Raw genomic sequence first — 20,508 nt, 5'->3', positions numbered from 1 at the left:
CTGGAGTGCATACTACATCGTATTTCACACACTTTTGCGTCACCATATGCACGCAGATTTCCCCCCATTAACACTCGTCTAAACGCAGAATAAAAAGTGATAACGCAACGCCACTTTTGCGTTTTCTCTTCAGATCGTTTCCGTGTAAACATAGGCTTAATAACTGGGAGATTGTGGTGCTTCTTTTTTAAAACATTTTACAAAGCACAATCTTTGCACCAATAAAATATGCAACACTTTATGTTTTACAAACAAATGATATGTAACATCTAATTAATTTACATTACACTGAAAAGGTTTCCTAGTTATGAAACGTGATGAATGACGAATATACTCTTTGCCACAAAGACCTCTCCGAAGCGTTATTAGAGATAGTATGGATTTAGTGTGTGTTAATGTACTGCGCTGTGGCATTTTACACACCTGGGACAGTCTTGAACACTTACTTCCTGCCGCGTGTCCACGAGTGAGGGTATTTGGACAGGCCCTTTGTTTCTTAACACACTTAAATAGACTTGCAAAATGGCACTTTTTAAAAGTCAAATTAAAACATAGGTTTATACAAACGTTATTATTTATACATCGTTTTTTTTTAAGTATATAATTTCTGGAATAATACCTTAAAGTATGAGAAACTTATTTTTTACTAGGAAATTTGAGTTTGGTGTTAAATTCTGCATTTTGCTATGCTAACATTATGCTACTTATTTGAAGACTGTTCAGTGGATGATTTAAAAATAATGAATAAAACATTTTTTATAATTTATTTTATATTTATATATTTTATATTTATATATATTTATAAACCACTTTTCTCTTGCATTATCTGCCATCTTCGATTGTGCTTTTAATGTGCATTCTGGGATTGCTTTTTCCACAAAGACGTGGCGATATTTGCGATGCCGTCTTAGAATTTTCTTAGAAGGCACCACAGTTTTCATCATGAGATGCTGCCTTAAAATCCTGCTTTCACAGGCATTTTACTGGGTTTTGGAACAAACCATTGGTCTTCTTATTCAGTCGTTCTTGTCGGTCTCGACTCAAAAATCATTTGCTGGTCTCTTCTAGAATGGTTGCCGTCAATAGTGAAAAACTATGCGAAATGCAAATAATAAAATGCGACTAGCTATATTATTTTGCATAGGATAGAAAAAATAAAAAGGGTTGTAAATTGGAGAAAACTCCTATATGTTATCAATCAATTATAACTAAATCTTCATTTATGCATGTACAAAATGTGAATCTTCCTATTTAGTCTACATTACATCAATAAATGGCTGGTAATATAAAAAAGCACATTTTGTTTTGCTTTTCTTTTATACAATAAACCATCTTTATATTGTGTTGGGTCTCCACTTGATGGTTATTGTAATATCTGGGTCCTAAAGCAAAACCCTTTGAGAACAACCCCTTCAATTCCCTTTCTATTCTATCTGAAATTGAAAATATTCAAAGCTTTCAGTATTATCAAACCTCAAATTTGAGTGATAAGGTCATAAAAGATTTGTGTGTGTGTGTGTGTGAGTGTGTGTGTGTGCGTTTGTGTGTCACTGCTCTCCCTGTGCAATAATTCAGTGTTGTCCCAGCAGTCATTGTAAGAGCCTGTTAATGTTGCTCTTTTGTGTGGGGCTATGGCCGTTTTTAAACAGCTCCATATGGTGACAAGCATCAGGCTTTGAGTGAGAGTGTGTGTGTGAGGGTCTGCTCTCACCCTCTCCATTGAGCCCGACCACAGAGGAGCACTATAAGCTGTCCTTTCACACCGCCAATAAAAGACAGAGCCTCCATCTGGCACACACTAAACCTCTCTCTCTCTCACACACACACACACACACACACACACACACACACACACACACACACACACACACACACACACACACACACACACACACACACACACACACACACACACACACACACACACACACACACACACACACACACACACACACACACACACACACACACACACACACACACACACACACACACACACACACACACACACAGACGGGTTTTGCCCCACACATTAGAATTACCCTGCTTCTTATGCTCGGCTTGATCAAATTGCGGGATTACAAATCCTTTTGTTATAGAGTTTTTATGTATGTATTTTTATTTTATTTTATTTTATTTCTGATGTAGTTGATAAACACGTGGATTTGACATATTCAGACCCTTTTATTATTAATTATTATTCAGGGGTTTTTTTTCTCTGTTTTGTTTGAAAAGCTGTATTTAATTCATCGTTTTTTAAATACAGAAAGCACATTTTCATATCCATACGTTTTTACCACATTTTATTGCCCACCAACTGTAAATAACTTTGAAAAGTAACAATGCTCTCCACAAGTCTCATGCTTTAATGTATCATTCATGTGCGTAGAAAAGAAGTGCAGTGCGATTCAGAAATGAATTTTAGCACGTTGGTTAGTTTATTCAAATGTCTTAGCAATCACCTCATTGTATCTGTGTGTCATATCCCTTGTGGAAAAGAAATGCCTTTAATTGTACTGATTGTGCACTTGTAGTGTCTTAAAATCTTAAATGTAAATAAAAAAACTGTACATGCAGATATTAATAATATAAAAGGTCACTTAAGTGCATTTAAAGAGAGTACACCTTCATGACTGTTTCACACTTAAGATGAAATAATGTCAAATTGAAGTTTGACTATAAAATACATTTTAAATCATTATGTTTAATAATCTTTTGTCATGCTTTAAACACTTATTATGATGTGTTGACAAACATACTAAAGCAAACTTGATTATCATTTTTTTACATTTTTATAATTGTAGTGTGTTTTTCGATATTACATTTAAAGTTAATACATTACACACTATTGGATGAGAACTAAGCTGGACGACGACATTGTTTTCTGCAGAACTGCTTTATAGATGAAATGAACTCATTTAATAATTGCTGATCTTTACAGCAGAACTGAATCAAATGACTTCAGCTGAATAAAGACAGTTTTCTTTTAGAGCTGCTGTACTGCAGATTTGAATTCTGATTGAATCGTTGAATCATTATTTTCCTGTTTATCTGCTTTAAAACAATCTGTATTGTATGAAGCACTATAGAAAAAAAGGTGTCTTGACGACATTAAAATGTGTAATTACAAATATATTTTAACACAAAAGTTTCAAATAGATATTGCATCGAAGTATATTTTAATTTACCATTAATGCTTGTCTGTACACTTTAACCATTTTTTAAAGACAACAGAAGTGCTTTTAAAATGACATATAAAGATGTACCTAAGTCCTATTAAAGGGGGTCTAAAAAGCACTTTAATGTCCAACTAACTGCATTTAATATAAATTTAAGCTATAACAGATTAACATTTATTGACAATTAACGTGCAATTAAGTGTCTGAAAACATTACATGCAGTTTGCACTTAAGTATATTCTCTTCGAGTACTGTATATTATTTCTGTAATTAGTACTTTATGTACAGCACAAAAATGAAGTTTCTGTCATTAATTACTCGCCTTAATGTCATTCCAAACCTACAAATGAAGATATTTTTGATGAAGTCCAAGAGCTTTCTGTCCCTCCATAGACAGCAATTTAATTACCACTTTCAAGGTCCAGAAAAGTAGTAAAGACATCGTTAAAATAGTCCAGGTGTCTCCAGTGGTTCAACCTGAATGTTATGAAGCGACGAGAAAACTTTTTGTGCACAAAACTCCCCCAAAAATAGTGACTTTATTCAACCGCTTCTTGCTATTGGCCAGCTCCTGCGTCAGCATCACGTGACCAGTGTCTATTTAGCCAATAATGAGCCAGTGTTCTGCTGTAGAACCAGGAAGTGCTGCACTGCAGTCACTACGTTAACAGCAGAGAATGACGTGGAAGAGAAGAGATTGTTGAATAAAGTCGTTGTTTGGGGAGTTTCAAACTAAAAGTATTCTCATCGCTTCATAACATTAAGGTCACATGGTCACACTATTTTAATGATGTCTTTACTACCTTTCTGGGCCCTGAAAGTGGTAATCAAATTGCTGTCTATGGAGTGACAGAAAGTTCTCGGAGTTCATCAAAAATATCCTAATGCGTGTTCCGAAGATGAACGAAGGTCTTACGGGTTTGGAACGACATGAGGGCGAGTAATTTGGGTGAACTATCTCTTTAAAGTGCACTTCATTCCACAAGGGACTGCCCTGCTATATAGGCATTTGAATGTGATGTTTAAAGGGGTCATATGGCGGTACACTATTTTGTGTACGTTATTATGTTAGAAAAACAGTATTGGGTTGACGGTAGTAGGTTAAAAAAGGTAATTATTTTACACAAACCGTACATTATTGTTGTTCCTCCATGCCCTGCCTTTCTGAAACGCTGAAAACGCATTCTGAAAAACGTGGTGTGCTCTGATTGGCCAGCAATTCAGTGCATTGTGATTGGCCCATTGTGAAAGGTCACGCCCCTCACCATATTTGGAACATCAGCTCCCAAAGCAATAATAACAGGTGATAATGTCGGTACTACAGATATCAATTCGAGCCTGAATCTGATCCGGAAAATGCAGATGACCAAAGCTGATCGATCCAGTGCGACTGGAGCAGAACGTATCAGACTGGTAAGGTTTTATTTAATTGGGGACATAATTACTGATTATAATGACTTATACTGTCTTTATACGTGTCACGTTACGGGTGTGAGAACACTATGTAAACATAAAACCATGTCTGCATTTGTGATCGTAGAAACGACAAAGCGCTACTCTATACGGCTAAAAACTCGCGTTTGAACAGTCAGTAGCAAATTCTGAAGATATGAAAACACACTTACTTTACATACACTTGTGTCTGTGAGTCAGAAGCGCCAGACTGTACTTGCAAAGATCGAATTGCTCCACTTTCTAGAATCAGCCTTTTTGCACAGCCGGCCTTGTACTCTCTGGAAACAGTCCTCAGGAAAATGCGCCGCACACAATCAAATATTGTGGTTTTACTGTTCTCACTGTTTTCTATTTGGAAGGCCAAACAAATTAGTTTAATTTCTCGACGAAATTTCTCACAGCGACAAATGTGCGAAATTTCTCCATGACATGACGGCACTAACAGTTCTGCCATTTATCTTTGCGTAAACATTTGGGCGGAGTTATGCGTACACACACTGACGTAGAGATGTGGAGGCGTGTGTGAACGAAGCGTTTTAGGAAGGTGTGGCTGAGCCTTAACCTTTACAAAGAATATCTCTTTGGGCTTGAGACTTTGAACCTTGTAACTCTGCAGATCTTATACATGCACAAAAAGCGACATAACACACTAAGGAAAAAGGAAAACAAGAAATCACATCATGACCCCTTTAATGCTTCAATAGGTAATGCTAAGATGTTAGCTGCACTAGGTGTTCATTTCCTGTAGGCTGTTCAGTGGATATTGTTTTATTGCATATTGTTTACTAAATGATCCTAGACTTGGGCAGATTGTTGCTCTTCAGGACGGGGCACAGATTGGCCGGAGACCATTTCTCAACGGATTGTATGTGTGTGAATAAAGCGGGGGTCTGTGCGCCCAGCGAGGCTCTGTAAGAGACGGCTTATGGGGTCAAGGTGGGCTGCCAGCTCTTGCGTGACAAGATACATAGGGCTTTTTGATTCGCTCTTTGGCAGATTACAGGTTGCTATAGTTTCTCTAATGCTCAAATCAAGCATTCAGCTAATCGGCTCAGAATAGGTTAAAGGCTGGTGGCGATTTGGAAGAGATAAAACTTGGTGACAGAAAAATGGGGAGGAGAGTTGGACAAAAGCATGGCTGCTCCGGCTTTGATGTGTCCCTGCGAGGGAATGTGGACGGAGACTGGAGAAACACTGAGCTTTTGGCCAAACACGCCGATGTGAAGGAACACAATGGCGACTATGGAGAGCAACAAGGCCCAAAAGAGCTGTGTTATCCTATTACTGATGTTGTTTTCTTGCTTTCTTTCTCTGTCTGGCTCCGGGAATCTCCGACACACGCAATGAATAAAAAAATAACACTTGGAACTCTTCACTCGGACCTGAAGTTTGTAAGTATCCTGTTTAGTAAGTATAGTGTCTGTTTTCATGCTTTATTCAATATTCTGTGCAATCTAGGGGAGAAATCATCTTTTTTAACATTTCTCATTTCATTTCATTTCAACTTTATGTACAAAAATAAAACTAAAATAAAAATTTACAAAAACTATTTAGTCCTAGCAAAAAACAAATGAATGCAAATGACAAAAACACAACAAAATTACTAACTTTAACAAAAATGTAAATGACAACTGAAAATATCCAAATTAAACTATATGTGACCCTGGATCTCAAAACCAGTCACTAGTCGCACGGGTATATTTGTGGCAATAGCAAACAATACATTGTATGGGTCAAAATTATATATTTTTCTTTTATGCCAAAAATCATTAGGACATTAAGTAAAGATCATGTTCCTTGAAGATATTTTGTAAATTTCCTTATCATGAACTTTAAAGGTGATTTTCTCAATGTTTCGATTTTTTGCACCCTCAGATTCCAGATTTTCAAATAGTTGTATCTCGGCCAAATATTGTCCTATCCTAACAAACATTACATTTATTGCTTGTTTATTCAGCTTTCATGTGATGTATAAATCTCGATTTCAAACAATTGACCCATGTGACTTATTTTGTGGTCCAGGGTCACATATAGTATCTCAATAATACTAAAATAAAATTTATTTTGGCTAAATCTGCAGCCCTGTTGCTCACCCTGGTGTGTTTTTTATCTAAATAAATAAATAAAATACATTAAAAATAATAACAATGATTAATAATAAAAAATACATAAATCAATAAATCATGTATAATCACAAAAAAGAAAGAAAATTATACTTCAGATCATCAGCATTATGAAGCTCTAAATGTGAGATGGTGATATGGATTGCGGTTCTGCTGGGACGCAGGCGTCCTTGGGTTTGGCCTCAGTGAGCTAGCATTGCGCTGAATTAGCTGCTATGCTAATGACTCGGCCCTGTTCTCATTCATTCATTCATATGGACCCAAATCTGCTTCTGCAAATTATCCCAAACACAGCTTTGATAGGTGCGGCATGAACGGCTTCAGATACAGTGACCAGTTTTGATATTTGGAGTTTTAAGGCACACTTAAAGTAGCAGTCCGTAATTTTATTTTCGTTAAAACTTTATATAATAAATATAAATCTTGTTTTTGTCTTATCCTAAATCACTACAGTACACCAATAAGTGTTTATATTGGTGCTATTTTAGGCTGGTTTGTGTCTGTACCACTGTGGAGTAGCACAGTACCTGCGTGACTAGTTCTGGTGGAAGAGTGACCCCTGACCCCTGACCCAACCCATTGACAAGCTTAGAGGAAAGAGCAAAACAAAACACCGGTCACAAATTTGTAAGGATAAATGTGTGAGGATCTTGAGTTTGATCCACGAGAGGAGTCGACTCTCACCTAAGCTTACGCTACTCCTACATCATGTGGGGGTCAGAGGTCATGTGTCATGCGTCGGGTCAGAGGTCACTATTTGTCTTACGAAAATGCATGGCTTTGCTTCAGAAGGATCTATGGATGTGTTTTTAGGGCTTAAAAAATGATATCATTAACTCCCATTATAAAGCTCGGAAGAGCCAGGATATTTTTTAGGCTGAAAGAAGAAAGTCATACACACCTAGGATAGCTAAGAGTGAGTAAATAATGGGATCATTTTAGGGTGAACTAACCCAGGTGGGAAGTAGGACATTTCCTATTGGTATATTCTCCTGTGATGCGTATGTTTAGAAATGATTTACGTTACAAATGTTTGTTAACAGAACTGCTGAGACGCTCCACGTATGTAAATGATAACAATGCAACACTTCACTATGAAACACAAAGCGCATCAGACCTATCGGCATTTACTGTGAACGAAGTCGATCTGAGGCACTGGAAGAAACACCTAACCTGCACGCATGTAAATAATTCAAGTGCACTTCACTTTGAAACCCGGAACGCATGTATTTATTTAATAAAATAGTCGCAGTGTTTGTGATTTCACAATAGCACTGTGCTATTAGGATTTTAATATAGGGCTTTATATTGAAATTATATTATGATATATTATGTTTTTAATATATCGTGCAGCCTTAGAAAATGGTCTGATAATGTGGCTCATGGATTCTCGTTTGTGGAATGGGACACTTCCGGTAATCTTTTTTATAATTAAGCCCTCAAATTTAATTGAGGAATCATGACAGCCCTAAAAAAATTATACTATACTCTTGTGGATTTTACATTTTTTTTAAATAATAATAATAATTTTGTCTAAATCTGCATCATGCTCAATCTTGTGTTTTTTTTAAATAAATCAATAAATATATATTATTTATGTTATTATTATACTTTTATTATGGTTGTACTTTTTATTAAAAATAATCCCTTATAAAACAATAAATGATATGTAGTGTCTCAAATATACAAACCAAAATTAAAGCTGTTATTCCTGAAAATTCCATATCTCCCAAACTGACTACACAGTTCACGCGGCTCACAAACACTCGCACCAGGATACAGAGAAGAGTTGCAGTAAATAACTTAAAATCTGTTTTTCCCCTTGTTTTTTGTTCTATAAAAAAATTGTAGCCTAAAGGTTTGAATTCATAATGACAGAATATTCTTTTAAAAGAAATCAGCACCTCAGCCAATCATATGAAGGAAAGCATGCTCGGTCAGTATGATGTGTAAATGCACGCGTGAGCTCAGAGCTTACGGCAGCGCGGGAGCTCATTAAGCCCAGGTGGGACGTGTATCCTGAACGCATCACATGTGTGACTGACAGCTGGTGTGTTGCAGACGGCGCTCCACTGGGCGGTCAAGCAGGGCTGCGAGGAGACGGTGGACATGATGGTGCGCTCCGGAGCGGACGTCAACCAGAGAGCGGTGAGAGCTGACAGGAGCCGGTGTCCCTACTGACACACTCGCATTTACACCTCTGCAGGGCCACACACACCACAACACACACCGCTCTCACCGAGAAATTAACACCCTCTCACGCCAGCGGTCTGTGCTCTTATGAGCCGCTCTGGTTGCCGCTATAATGTGTGTGTTTGTGTATAATTAAACCATATTTCTCTTTGATACGAGCCCTTAGGTCACACACTTCCCCACACACGTATTCCTGCTTTACTGTAGCTTGATGTGGATAATCAGCGGTTTTCTTCTTCTTCTGCTTATCAAACACAAGGTTAAGAGGCTGTTTGTTTAGCTCAGAATTGAAGTTGAATGTATAACCTCCCTCTCTCTTTGCATAGACATGACCGCATGTTTATTTATTCTGGATATCCAACAGTCCAGCAGAGAAAGCTGTGGCCTCACCCCCGCTTCATGCATATTATAATTCACTGTATCTTATCTCGTCACATTGTGGGTTGGAGAAGTGCAACACTGACAGGATCTTTGTGCCTCTGGCAGCCCCCCGTCCCGTCCCGTCCCGTCCCGACCCCCAACCTTTATTTGTAGCTCTATTATTATCACGCACAGCATCATGGTCCCTCTCAGAGGTTATTTCAGTTCAGATCCTGGTGCAGTTTCGAGAGTCCAATTCAACCCGCTGCAAATTGGCCGTTTATGTAAGTGTGAAAACCCAAGAATGTTTGGATAGTCAATGACAAAAAAAGATCAAAGAAAAAGCTTTCAAGTTCTTAAAATACGATCTTTGTATTCATGTTGGTTTTTACATAAAAAAAAGATATTTATACCCTTCACAACAATGGTTTTGATGTAATAACTATAAAACTGAAAGTCGTCTAATCAATAAAAAAATACAATTACGCGTGAATGTACACATCCTAATTATTAATATGAATTGTTATTATTATTATTTCATGGTTAAAATTGTTCATTTAATATTTATTTGTAAATATGTCAAATAAATTTATATTAAAAAAAATCATATATAGGTTATATATCTTTTTTCCTCCACTATACGCTTTCTCATTGTTGCCATTACAGCACCTAGATATTTCTATTCAAAATATCAATTCAGAAATCGAAAACATGTTCATTATAGTAGATGTGTAATAAAAGCATATATGGAAATATTTAAAAATAAACAAAAGAAAAAAGTCTAGTTATAAAATCAGTGGAGTGAAAGAGTTTACTTAATGTTTTCTCTCATTTTTTTACCACTTTAATCTCTCCTCCCTCCGTCTCATTGAAGATAATGTTTAAAGCCTTGACAGGCACAGTCAAGCACACACACACTTCTTATTGCCTTCATAATTACATAATTAACTTTTGCTCTCTAATCGTTATGGGGCTAATGGTGCTCTTCAAGTGCAGTCTCCTCTGGGCAGAAATGGAATAAAAAAATCAATAATCCATGAGCGCCGTCAGGGTCTGGATACGCCTCACTATGAGTCACAAACGCATGAGGAGGAGATTTCTTTTTTCTTTCTGTTTTACTTTCACTTCACCTCTTTTGATGGACTTTTTTATGTTTCATCATGATGTAGTTTTAACTTGCAATGACAGTCTGTGTTTGTTTGTGTGTGTGTGTGTGTGAGAGAGAGAGAGAGAGAGAGAGAGAGAGAGAGAGAGAGAGAGAGAGAGAGAGAGAGAGAGAGAGAGAGATGAGTGCTGCTTTTTTAGTGCCCTTATTATGCTATTTTAAAGGTACCTAATTTGGTTTGGAACAGGTTTACATGCATCAAAGGTAAAAAAGAACAACAAAAAACACTTTAATATTCTCATATTATACATTGCAGCATCACCTAATTTCTCAAAGAGTCGGAAAATGGTTTGTTCGAAAATTCTGTCTCTAAAGTCTCTACTCTGATTGAACAGTCGGCCAGTGATTGATTTACTGTTATAATTGGTCAGATGACTCAGTCTGTTGTGATTGGTCTACTCTGCTCTGATTGGTCAGATGACTCAGTCTGTTGTGTTTGGTCTACTCTGCTCTGATTGGTCAGATGACCCAGTCTGTTGTGGTTGGTCTACTCTGCTCTGATTGGTCAGATGACCCAGTCTGTTGTGGTTGGTCTACTCTGCTCTGATTGGTCAGATGACCCAGTCTGTTGTGGTTGGTCTAGTCCAGTGGTTTTCAAACCCTGGGTTGCGACCCTCGGGTGGGTCGCGAGAATTAAAAATTGGGTCGCCAGTGATTTTAATAAAAAAAAAAAAAATCCGTTTTCTAATAATATTAATATGATTAATAATAGCTTTGATTAGAAGTACACTAAAAAACCACTCAAATTCATGCAAAATAAATAATCCACATGTCACCTGACTGGTTGACCGACCTAACAGTTACTCTTAGCCCTAGGCAACACCAAAACACTACGACCGCTGTTAGGGGGGCCCCAAGCAGGCGCCTACCTATGCCTCTATGTTAAGACCGCCACTGCTGGCGATTCCAGTTCCGAGGAATTGGTATCGTTAGTGTTTTGTTTAAAAAAAAAAAAAGAGAACAAAACAAATAAAGATATTAAGAAAAAGACAGATGTTTGAGTTTTTAATAAATGAATAAATAAGTCAGCTCATAACTCTGTTGAATAAAGAGGAGCTTTAAAAGGAGGTTTATCTAGTGCTGTTGCTAGTTAAATATTTCTGGCCAGCTGAACATCATGAGAGTGAAAAAGAGAGTTTATTAGATGAAATACAGGTCCTTTTCAAAAAATTAGCATATTGTGATAAAGTTCATTATTTTCCATAATGTAATGATAAAAATTAAACTTTCATATATTATAGAATCATTGCACACCAACTGAAACATTTCAGGTCTTTTATTGTTTTAATACTGATGATTTTGGCTCATGAAAACCCAAAATTCCTATCACAAAAAATGAGCATATTTCATCTGACCAATAAAATAAGTGCTTTTAATTTAAAAAAAGTCAACCTTCAAATAATTATGTTCAGTTATGCACTCAATACTTGGTCGGGAATCCTTTTGCAGAAATGACTGCTTCAATGCGGCGTGGCATGGAGGGAATCAGCCTGTGGCACTGCTGAGGTGTTATGGAGGCCCAGGATGCTTCGATAGCGGCCTTAAGCTCATCCAGAGTGTTGTGTCTTGCGTCTCTCAACTTTCTCTTCACAATATCCCACAGATTCTCTATGGGGTTCAGGTCAGGAGAGTTGGCAGGCCAATTGAGCACAGTAATACCATGGTCAGTAAACCATTTACCAGTGGTTTTGGCACTGTGAGCAGGTGCCAGGTCGTGCTGAAAAATTAAATCTTCATCTCCATAAAAGCTTTTCAGCAGATGGAAGCATGAAGTGCTCCAAAATCTCCTGATAGCTAGCTGCATTGACCCTGCCCTTGATAAAACACAGTGGACCAACACCAGCAGCTGACATGGCAACCCAGACCATCACTGACTGTGGGTACTTGACACTGGACTTCAGGCATTTTAGCATTTCCTTCTCCCCAGTCTTCCTCCAGACTCTGGCACCTTGATTTCTGAATGACATGCAAAATTTGCTTTCATCTGAAAAAAGTACTTTGGACCACTGAGCAACAGTCCAGTGCTGCTTCTCTGTAGCCCAGGTCAGGCGCTTCTCCCGCGGTTTCTGGTTCAAAAGTGGCTTGACCTGGGGAATGCGGCACCTGTAGCCCATTTCCTGCACACGCACGGTGGCTCTACTCCATGTTTCTACATGTTTCTACTCCAGACTCAGTCCACTGCTTCCGCAGGTCCCCCAAGGTCTGGAATCGGTCCTTCTCCACAATCTTCCTCAGGGTCCGGTCACCTCTTCTCGTTGTGCAGCATTTTTTGCCACACGTTTTCCTTCCCACAGACTTCCCACGGAGGTGCCTTGATACAGCACTCTGGAAACAGCCTATATGTTCAGAAATTTCTTGTGTCTTACCCTCTTGCTTGAGGATGTCAATGATGGCCTTCTGGACAGCAGTCAGGTCGGCAGTCTTACGCATGATTGCGGTTTTGAGTAATGACACAGGCTGGGAGTTTTTAAAAGCCTCAGGAATCTTTTGCAGGTGTTTAGAGTTAATTAGTTGATTCAGATGATTAGGTTAATAGCTCGTTTAGAGACCCTTTTCATGATATGCTAATTTTTTGAGATAGGAATTTTGGGTTTTCATGAGCTGTATGCCAAAATCATCAGTATTAAAACAATACAAGACCTGACATTTTTCAGTTGGTGTGCAATGAATCTAAAATATATGAAAGTTGATTTTTTATCATTACATTATGGAAAATAATGAACTTTATCCTAATATGCAAATTTTTTGAGAAGGACCTGTATATCTAAAAACAGAAAAACTCTGTATCTCAGCCTCCTAGTCGGGGACTGCCGTTTTTCCCCTATCTCCACACCACACTGAGGTGTCGAGATCGTGGAATAAGCCGGTTTCTATTTTATGTGTTTAATGCCAAAACGTCTAACTATAGTAATGCTATGGGTATTAAGTATTATGGTATGACAGTGCCTCGGGTTAAAGAGACGCTTGCTAGCTTTCTCTCTCCCGAGTCGGTGTCATCATTTTTAACCCCGACGTTACCCACCAGCCATCTTAAATAAATAAAGAACATTTTTATTAGGCAGCGCTGGTAGGTGAATTATAAAGACATGGATGAATGTGGGGTTGTCAGCACTGACGCTATTCGAGAATTGCGTCGTGCAAAAACAGATAAACTATACTGGGGAGGGACGGTTTCGAGAAATCCTTTCTCCTCTTCGTCCTATGGGGGGCGACTCTCTGAGGAGGGAGCACGGCCAGTTCGGTTGTTTTCCTGCTGGTGGCCACGGAGTGATATATATATATATATATATATACGTTTTTCTGATTTAAAAATAAAGAAAAATAAGATAAAATTATGTCTGTTCTTCTGGACGCTCCGAATTTCAAAAAACTAAGAAATAAACCATTCAGCGGCGTTCCAGAGGTTTCTTCCTCACCAATCTAATGTTCCTGAGACTGCTGGGCGGAGCAGTCTCGGTCTACTAAGCTCCACGCAGCACAGAGTGGAAAACGAGCATCGCCATTTGGATCCTCCACAATCGAGGGGGACTTGGGTGGCGGTAGCAGTCTAGCCAGTTAGAGATATGCAAGATCTGAGGACTATTTTATCTCTAAAAAAAGCTTGGACAAATAGGAAGCCCTGACGCCGAGGCTATCAGGCTTCCAAAGGGTGGTCCCCTCCGGGGTAGGGATGGTTTTTGAGAAATCGTTTCTCCTCGGCGCCCTCTGGGGTGTGACTCTCTGAGGAGGGTCGCAGCACTGGCAGTTCGGTTGTTCCCTGCCGGTTGGCCGTTCAGGGCACCGAGGTGTCAGCGTCCCCATACGATCCTCCGAGGAGGGTCGTAGGAACTAAGTTATTTAGAGGTAGGCAAGATCTGAGGACTGTCGTCATCTCTAATAAATCTTAGACAGGAAGTCCTGTCTTAAAAATGAGGCTATCAGGCTTCTGAGGGCTCCTCCGGGGCAGGGACGGTTTTGAATAATCGTTTCTCCTCGGCGCCCTCTGGGGTGCGACTCTCTGAGGAGGGTCGTAGCGCTGCCAGTTCGGTTGTTCCCTGCCGGTTCGCCGTTCAGGGCACCGAGGTGTCAGCGTCCCCATACGATCCTCCGAGGAGGGTCGCAGAACGGTCAGTTCGGTTGTTCCCTCCCGGTTCGCCGCTTCAGGGCACCGTAATGACTGTTCAACCAAATCCAGAGGCCAGTCTTGAGAGATTGGTTCCCCCATTAGAATTTCTGGCAGCGTGGAAACTACTGCCACATATTTCTCGGTGGGTCCTGCACACTATAGAAAAGGGTTCAGAATTCGGTTCTTGTCCGCCCAGATTTCTAGGGGTCCTCCCCACTGTGGTGGACCCCGAGCAGGCTTTGGTTATGGAGCAGGAAGTACTGACACTTCTGCAAAAGGAGCTGTAGAAGGGGTTCCTCCTCCCGGCAGACAGTCAGGGTTTTACTGGCATTACTTCATTGTTCCAAAAGAGGATGAGGGGTTGCGTCCTACTCTAGACCTGCGTCAATTAAACAGCAGGTTTCAGTATCTTAAGTTCAAAGTATGCTTACGCTAAATATGATTGTGTCACAGACTCAGTCCGAGGACTGGTTTGTCACAATAGACTTAAAGGACGCTTACTTATCTATCCATCCTCATCACAGGAGATTCCTGAGGTTTGCTTTCAGGGGCGAAGCATACCAGTATCGGGTTCTTCCTTTCGGCCTAGGTTATCACCCCGCACCTTTTACAATATGCGTGGATGCAGCTCTGGCTCCTCTGAGATTCCAGGGCATTCGCGTATTAAATTATATCGACGATTGGTTGATTTTAGCTCAGTCCGAGCTTTTGGCAGTTCAACATCGAGATGTCGTTCTGTCCCACATAAGGGGGTTGGGGTTGCGGCTCAACACCAAGAAGAGTGTACTCCTCCCAGCTCAGAGGATCACTTTTCTAGGTGTTTTATGGGATTCGACAACAATGCAAGCACGTCTGTCTCCTGCACGTATTTCTGCGATTCTCACAGCCGTAAAGAATGTAAAACTAGGTCAGTCACTCATTGCAAAACAGTCTCTGAGACTGTTGGTGCTCATAGTGTCTGTAAAACCGCATTTTTCCATCTTAAAAATATATCTAAATTATGTCATATGCTCTCACTGACAAATGCGGAAAACTAGTTCATGCGTTCATGACATCAAGGCTAGATTATTGTAATGCTCTACTGGGTGGTTTCCCTGCACGCTTAATAAACAAACTACAGCTAGTTCAAAATGCAGCCGCTAGAGTTCTTACCAGAACCAGGAAGTACGACCATATTAGCCCGGTTCTGTCAACACTGCATTGGCTCCCTATTAAACATCGTATACATTTTAAAATATTGCTGATTACTTACAAAGCACTAAATGGTTTAGCTCCCCAGTACTTGAGCGAGCGCTTTACGCATTATAGTCCTTCTCGTCCATTGCGATCTCAAAGTTCTGGCCAGTTGATAATACCTAGAATGTCTAAATCGACTGCTGGCGGTAGATCCTTTTCCTATTTAGCACCAAAACTTTGGAACAATCTGCCTAACATTGTCCGGGAAGCAGACACAGTCTGTCAGTTCAAAGCTAGACTAAAAACACATCTCTTTGACCTAGCATTCACATAACACTCTATAGACTTCTATAATTCAATATTAGGCTGCTTAGATTAGGTCAGCCGGAACTGGGAAAACACTTCCCTTAAATCCTGATGCACTCGTTACACCATAAGAAGAATGGCATCTACGCTTATTTTAGTGTCTTTGTTTATCCCGAGGTTTTCCCACAGCCTGCTGGATCCAGGCCGTTTCCAGATCTGACGAAGGACTTTCGCCTGGACCTGAGTGATAAGATAAAATACAATTCTGCATCAAAATTTATAGACAAGACAAGTAGTTTGTTTAGGCATGGTTTGTAAGGAATTACAAACCTGCGCGCATATATTCAAACTCACATAACTATAGAATCAATTCTTAATGCGCATGTGAACGCCATCAGCGTCAATCACAGGTTCACGTTTAAAGTCTGTTTAGAGAGAACGGTGTCGTCTTAGCGGCCCCTAATTTAATAACAAATGATCATTTAGACGGAAGTGAATCAATCAAAACTAACTTTAGCTTGAAAAAACATTTTTCAAGAACCACTATAAAACCAAACCAATCTCTGTTACCTTAAATTATATGTTTATCTCTGTAAAGCTGCTTTGAAACAATCTACATTGTTAAAAGCACTATATAAATGATGACTTGACTTGATAGTAGTTGCGTCCAACGTAGTTACTTTTGGCCTTCTATAGATGATACCCCTGCAGTGGTGGCTCGGGACCAAGGGGTTTTCTCCGAGGGGAAATCCGTTTTCGCATGATCAAGGTCACGCGGCTATGCCTTCGTGCCTCGGTCATGTGGAAGAACCTTCTTCCTTCGGCTTCTTGTCGACACATAATGCTATCTCCTGGGGCTAGGTTGCTTGCTTCTTAGTGTGCGCAAGGACTTCACACAGAACGGGCATTTGTCTTTATGGCGTAGTGGGTATGGGGTTCCCACCGCGTCTCAACGCAGCTCGAGTTCCCTTGAAAGGGAACGTCTCAGGTTACGTATGTAACCCTGGTTCCCTGAGAGGGAACGAGACGCTGCGTTTTCCTGCCATACTTCCTGCATGCCCTGATCGACTTGCTTCAGGCTTTTTCAGAAGCTGTCGCGTTCTGTTTTCAGGTGTGCTTTATAGCTTCTTGGTCTATGACCTCACCCGCCTATGACGTCTAGCTCTTCCACTGGACTGATTATACACGTTCTTCACGACGCAATCACGCAGAGCGTTCCCACCGCGTCTCAACGCAGCGTTTTGTTGATATGCAGCCATTTTATTTTTTTCCCATGAGATGATGAAAATATTCGGTACCGTGACATTAGTAGCCCGTAATGAATTTATTTTATGCTGAATAAGCAGGCCCACCCTTCTCATTAATATATAAACACGCTCTCGTTCGCTCCATCCGCAACACACACACGTTCGCTCCATCGGCAGCAACATACAAACACTCGTCGTTCCTTCCGCAACACACTCTCGTTTGCTCCATGTCAGCAACACACACATTTCAGATCAATATATTTGTTTTCCTTAAAATTGTAATTAACACTAACTGTATTCTCATTTGATTTATAAATATGTTTGCTTTTAAACTGTGTGTGATTTTTGTTGGGTGACAGGTGTAAGTTAAGTTTGATAAGAGTTTACAGTTTGACAAAAGCACAATGTTGTGTTTTATTGCGATTGTACACAAATATAAATAAGCGCTTTGCAGTTTGAATGATGTTCTGTATGAACAAAGTGAATGTGAAAAGGATGATTTTTTCCTGTCGATATTGCAACGCAAGTGAAGTTGCTACAAAGCCTATAATAAAGAATAGTTTACCATCAAATACATCGCGAATGTTGAAACATTTTGATTCTACTGAGAGAGTTACGTGAGCATAAGGCCCCTTACTTTTACTTTCGCTTTAAATTATTTAGTTTTGGCTTGTTTAGTTATTTTATTTTTTTTAATTCTTGTTCTGTTCTGAATATTACATTTAAAGAGTTTGTTGTGGAATATGTTTTGTGTTTTTTTTAAGCATGCAGCAAACTATAGGCTATCAATTGGTTAAAATTCCTGTATGTAGGCCTATAGCTTGATCAAATTATTTCAGAATAGACTTTGCGTTGTAATCGCGTCAAGGATCAGAAAGTGCACGTGCATCATCAAAAGTGGTTAAAAAAAGTGCTGAGCTGATTTTTTTTCTGCGCACAAACATATGGGTCACATCAAAAAAAAAAGGAAAAAAAAGGGTCCCTCTTGAAAAAGTTTGAAAACCACTGGTCTACTCTGCTCTGATTGGTCAGATGACCCAGTCTGTTGTGATTGGTCTACTCTGCTCTGATTGGTCAGATGACCCAGTCTGTTGTGATTGGTCTACTCTGCTCTGATTGGTCAGATGACCCAGTCTGTTGTGATTGGACGACCCCATACAGCGCGTGTCATTATCACAGCCAATATCATATCTGAATTTCAGCTCCGGATCTTCCTCATCACTTGATACACAGTGATACGAACAGTAACGATGGTGTCACTTGTAATGTCTGAATTAAAGCCAGAGTCTCATTCTTTTGAAATGCATGTAAAGTGGATTAACCAAACTCTTCCAGGCCTCAGCGACAACCACAGTGTTTGAGGGTCAAAGACGTTGTGCACGAATAGCCAATAAAATAGGCTGGCAAATTATGCATTGTTATGTAGGTATGTAACAGGAAGTGAGACTAGAATTATTGACGACTCATGTCAGTAGTTCATAATAAATACTTTATTTTAGGAGACAATAACTTTTAACAATAACAATTGGTTTTGCAGACCTTTTACATTCACAGACAGCTGCATGAAAGGTAATATCTGAAAAAGCATAATATGCCCTTTTTAAAACCCTTTTGAAGTTAATTCCTTATATGAGCATTTACAGGGGTATGGTCAATTTTATATATCTATAAAAAAATTTAAATAATTTTAATAAGTTGATGTATAATTTCACTGTCTCCTTTTTTTTCTTTTGCATTTCCGATGCCTTCACCTGGTTTTCTAGCATGTAAGTGTACACCTCATTTTATCCAGTTTCACATAATCAGAAAACGCAAGTTCTAATAAGCATTAAAAAAGATTCTGAGATTGCCTTCTTTGTGAAGAATACATGCAATGTTCACATTAAATCTGGCCTAAACATGATATCATAGAAGGTAGTGTAATGTTGTGTTTAGAAGTAAATCCATGATGCTTTAAAATGTTGTAGGCAGCTCAATGGGTTTTGAAACAGAGCTGTAGACTTAGATTTATGCTCTTTATATGAAGGAAATATTTCCAAAGCCAAATTGCCCATCAGTGTGAAATTAGGTTCTTGACCCATCTTGTGCTATGTACTATATGCTTATTCTGTTTCTCTAATCTTCTCTGGCTGTTTCTGGCAAATGGGAGCCCACTCTGGGTCTTAATGACAGCCTTCTTTCTTCATTCTTTCTACAGGGGGTGAGTTTGATTTCAATACACCTGTGAAATGAAGCAGGATTTAGAAGAAATATGCTTTAGATTCTGAGTGCAGTCATTGGCTGTCCACTTATCAGAGGATTGTGGGACTGGTAAGAGCTGGCACACTACTGAGGATCAAATCCCCTTTTCCTTGCCGAGCACTGAACAAATAGGTTTTATTAAACATTCAAAATGCAGATAGAATGAGATTAAGTTACAAACCTTGGAAGTAATGGTGCTTTAATACTGTAGTCATTCGGGGTAGTACAGGAAGTTCAATGCATTTCAGAAGTTGAATATGAAAATGTTCATCTTTTCATTTTGTGAAGCTCATCTCTATTACTGTTTACACAGTTTAAATGTTCTAAATGACATACTATATATACATACACAGGCATAAAACTCATAGTGTTTTATAAAAGGATTTAGTATAAATACTTCACATAGAAAACACAAATATGATTCCTGGATAAAAAAACAATTATTGATCAGAATTAGCAGACCTCCTTAAACCTTATAATGCAAAACATCTTTCTTTTTTGCATTAAAGCATAACATGAAGTCATATAAATAAAATAGAGTTGAGAATGCGTCTAGAAATGTGATTCATTATGCTACTGTTAGTATACTTGCCACTGTATACTATGAAGTGAAGTAAAGTAGCCTAGAACAGTGTATAAGAGTAGGAATGCAGTGCCTTGTGAAAAAGAAGTTCACGTTAGCATACTTTTAAAAAAAGTACTTAAAACAGAAATAATATGGATACTTTAAAAGAATATACTTAAGAATCAAAGGAATGTAATGTTTTTGGACACTTAAATGTATGTTCATTGTGAATAAATGAAAATTCAATAAATTTATAAATTTTATATGAATATTCAATTTATAAATGAAAATATGAAACACAATCAGCTGAACATTAGAAAGCGTTTTTGGACCCACTTATGTAGAATTTATATGTCTTTATATGTAATTTTATAATTACTCTTATTGTCTTTG

At 38.8% G+C, this 20,508-nt stretch overlaps 1 protein-coding gene across 5 annotated transcripts in view; it reads left to right on the top strand.

Moving 5' to 3' along the window:
- The window catches only part of LOC143721223 (uncharacterized), a 132,609-nt gene that overhangs the window by 93,049 nt on the left and 19,052 nt on the right, over positions 1–20,508 (top strand). For 4 of the 5 annotated variants that reach the window (XM_077211504.1, XM_077211500.1, XM_077211499.1 and 1 more), the window contains one exon: positions 8,819–8,905. The exons of the other annotated variant lie outside the window; for it this stretch is intronic. In XM_077211504.1, the coding sequence (XP_077067619.1) occupies positions 8,819–8,905 (87 nt within the window). The remainder of the gene's footprint in view (positions 1–8,818; positions 8,906–20,508) is intronic. 5 annotated transcript variants of the gene reach the window in all.

Source organism: Siphateles boraxobius, unplaced genomic scaffold, assembly GCF_051911475.1.
Source record: "Siphateles boraxobius isolate OS27281-9 unplaced genomic scaffold, OSU_SipBor_1 65, whole genome shotgun sequence".
In the NCBI taxonomy this organism is placed as follows: domain Eukaryota; kingdom Metazoa; phylum Chordata; class Actinopteri; order Cypriniformes; family Leuciscidae; genus Siphateles; species Siphateles boraxobius.
The sequence above is the reverse complement of the archived record's forward strand: the minus strand, read 5'-3'. Positions and strand labels throughout refer to the sequence as shown.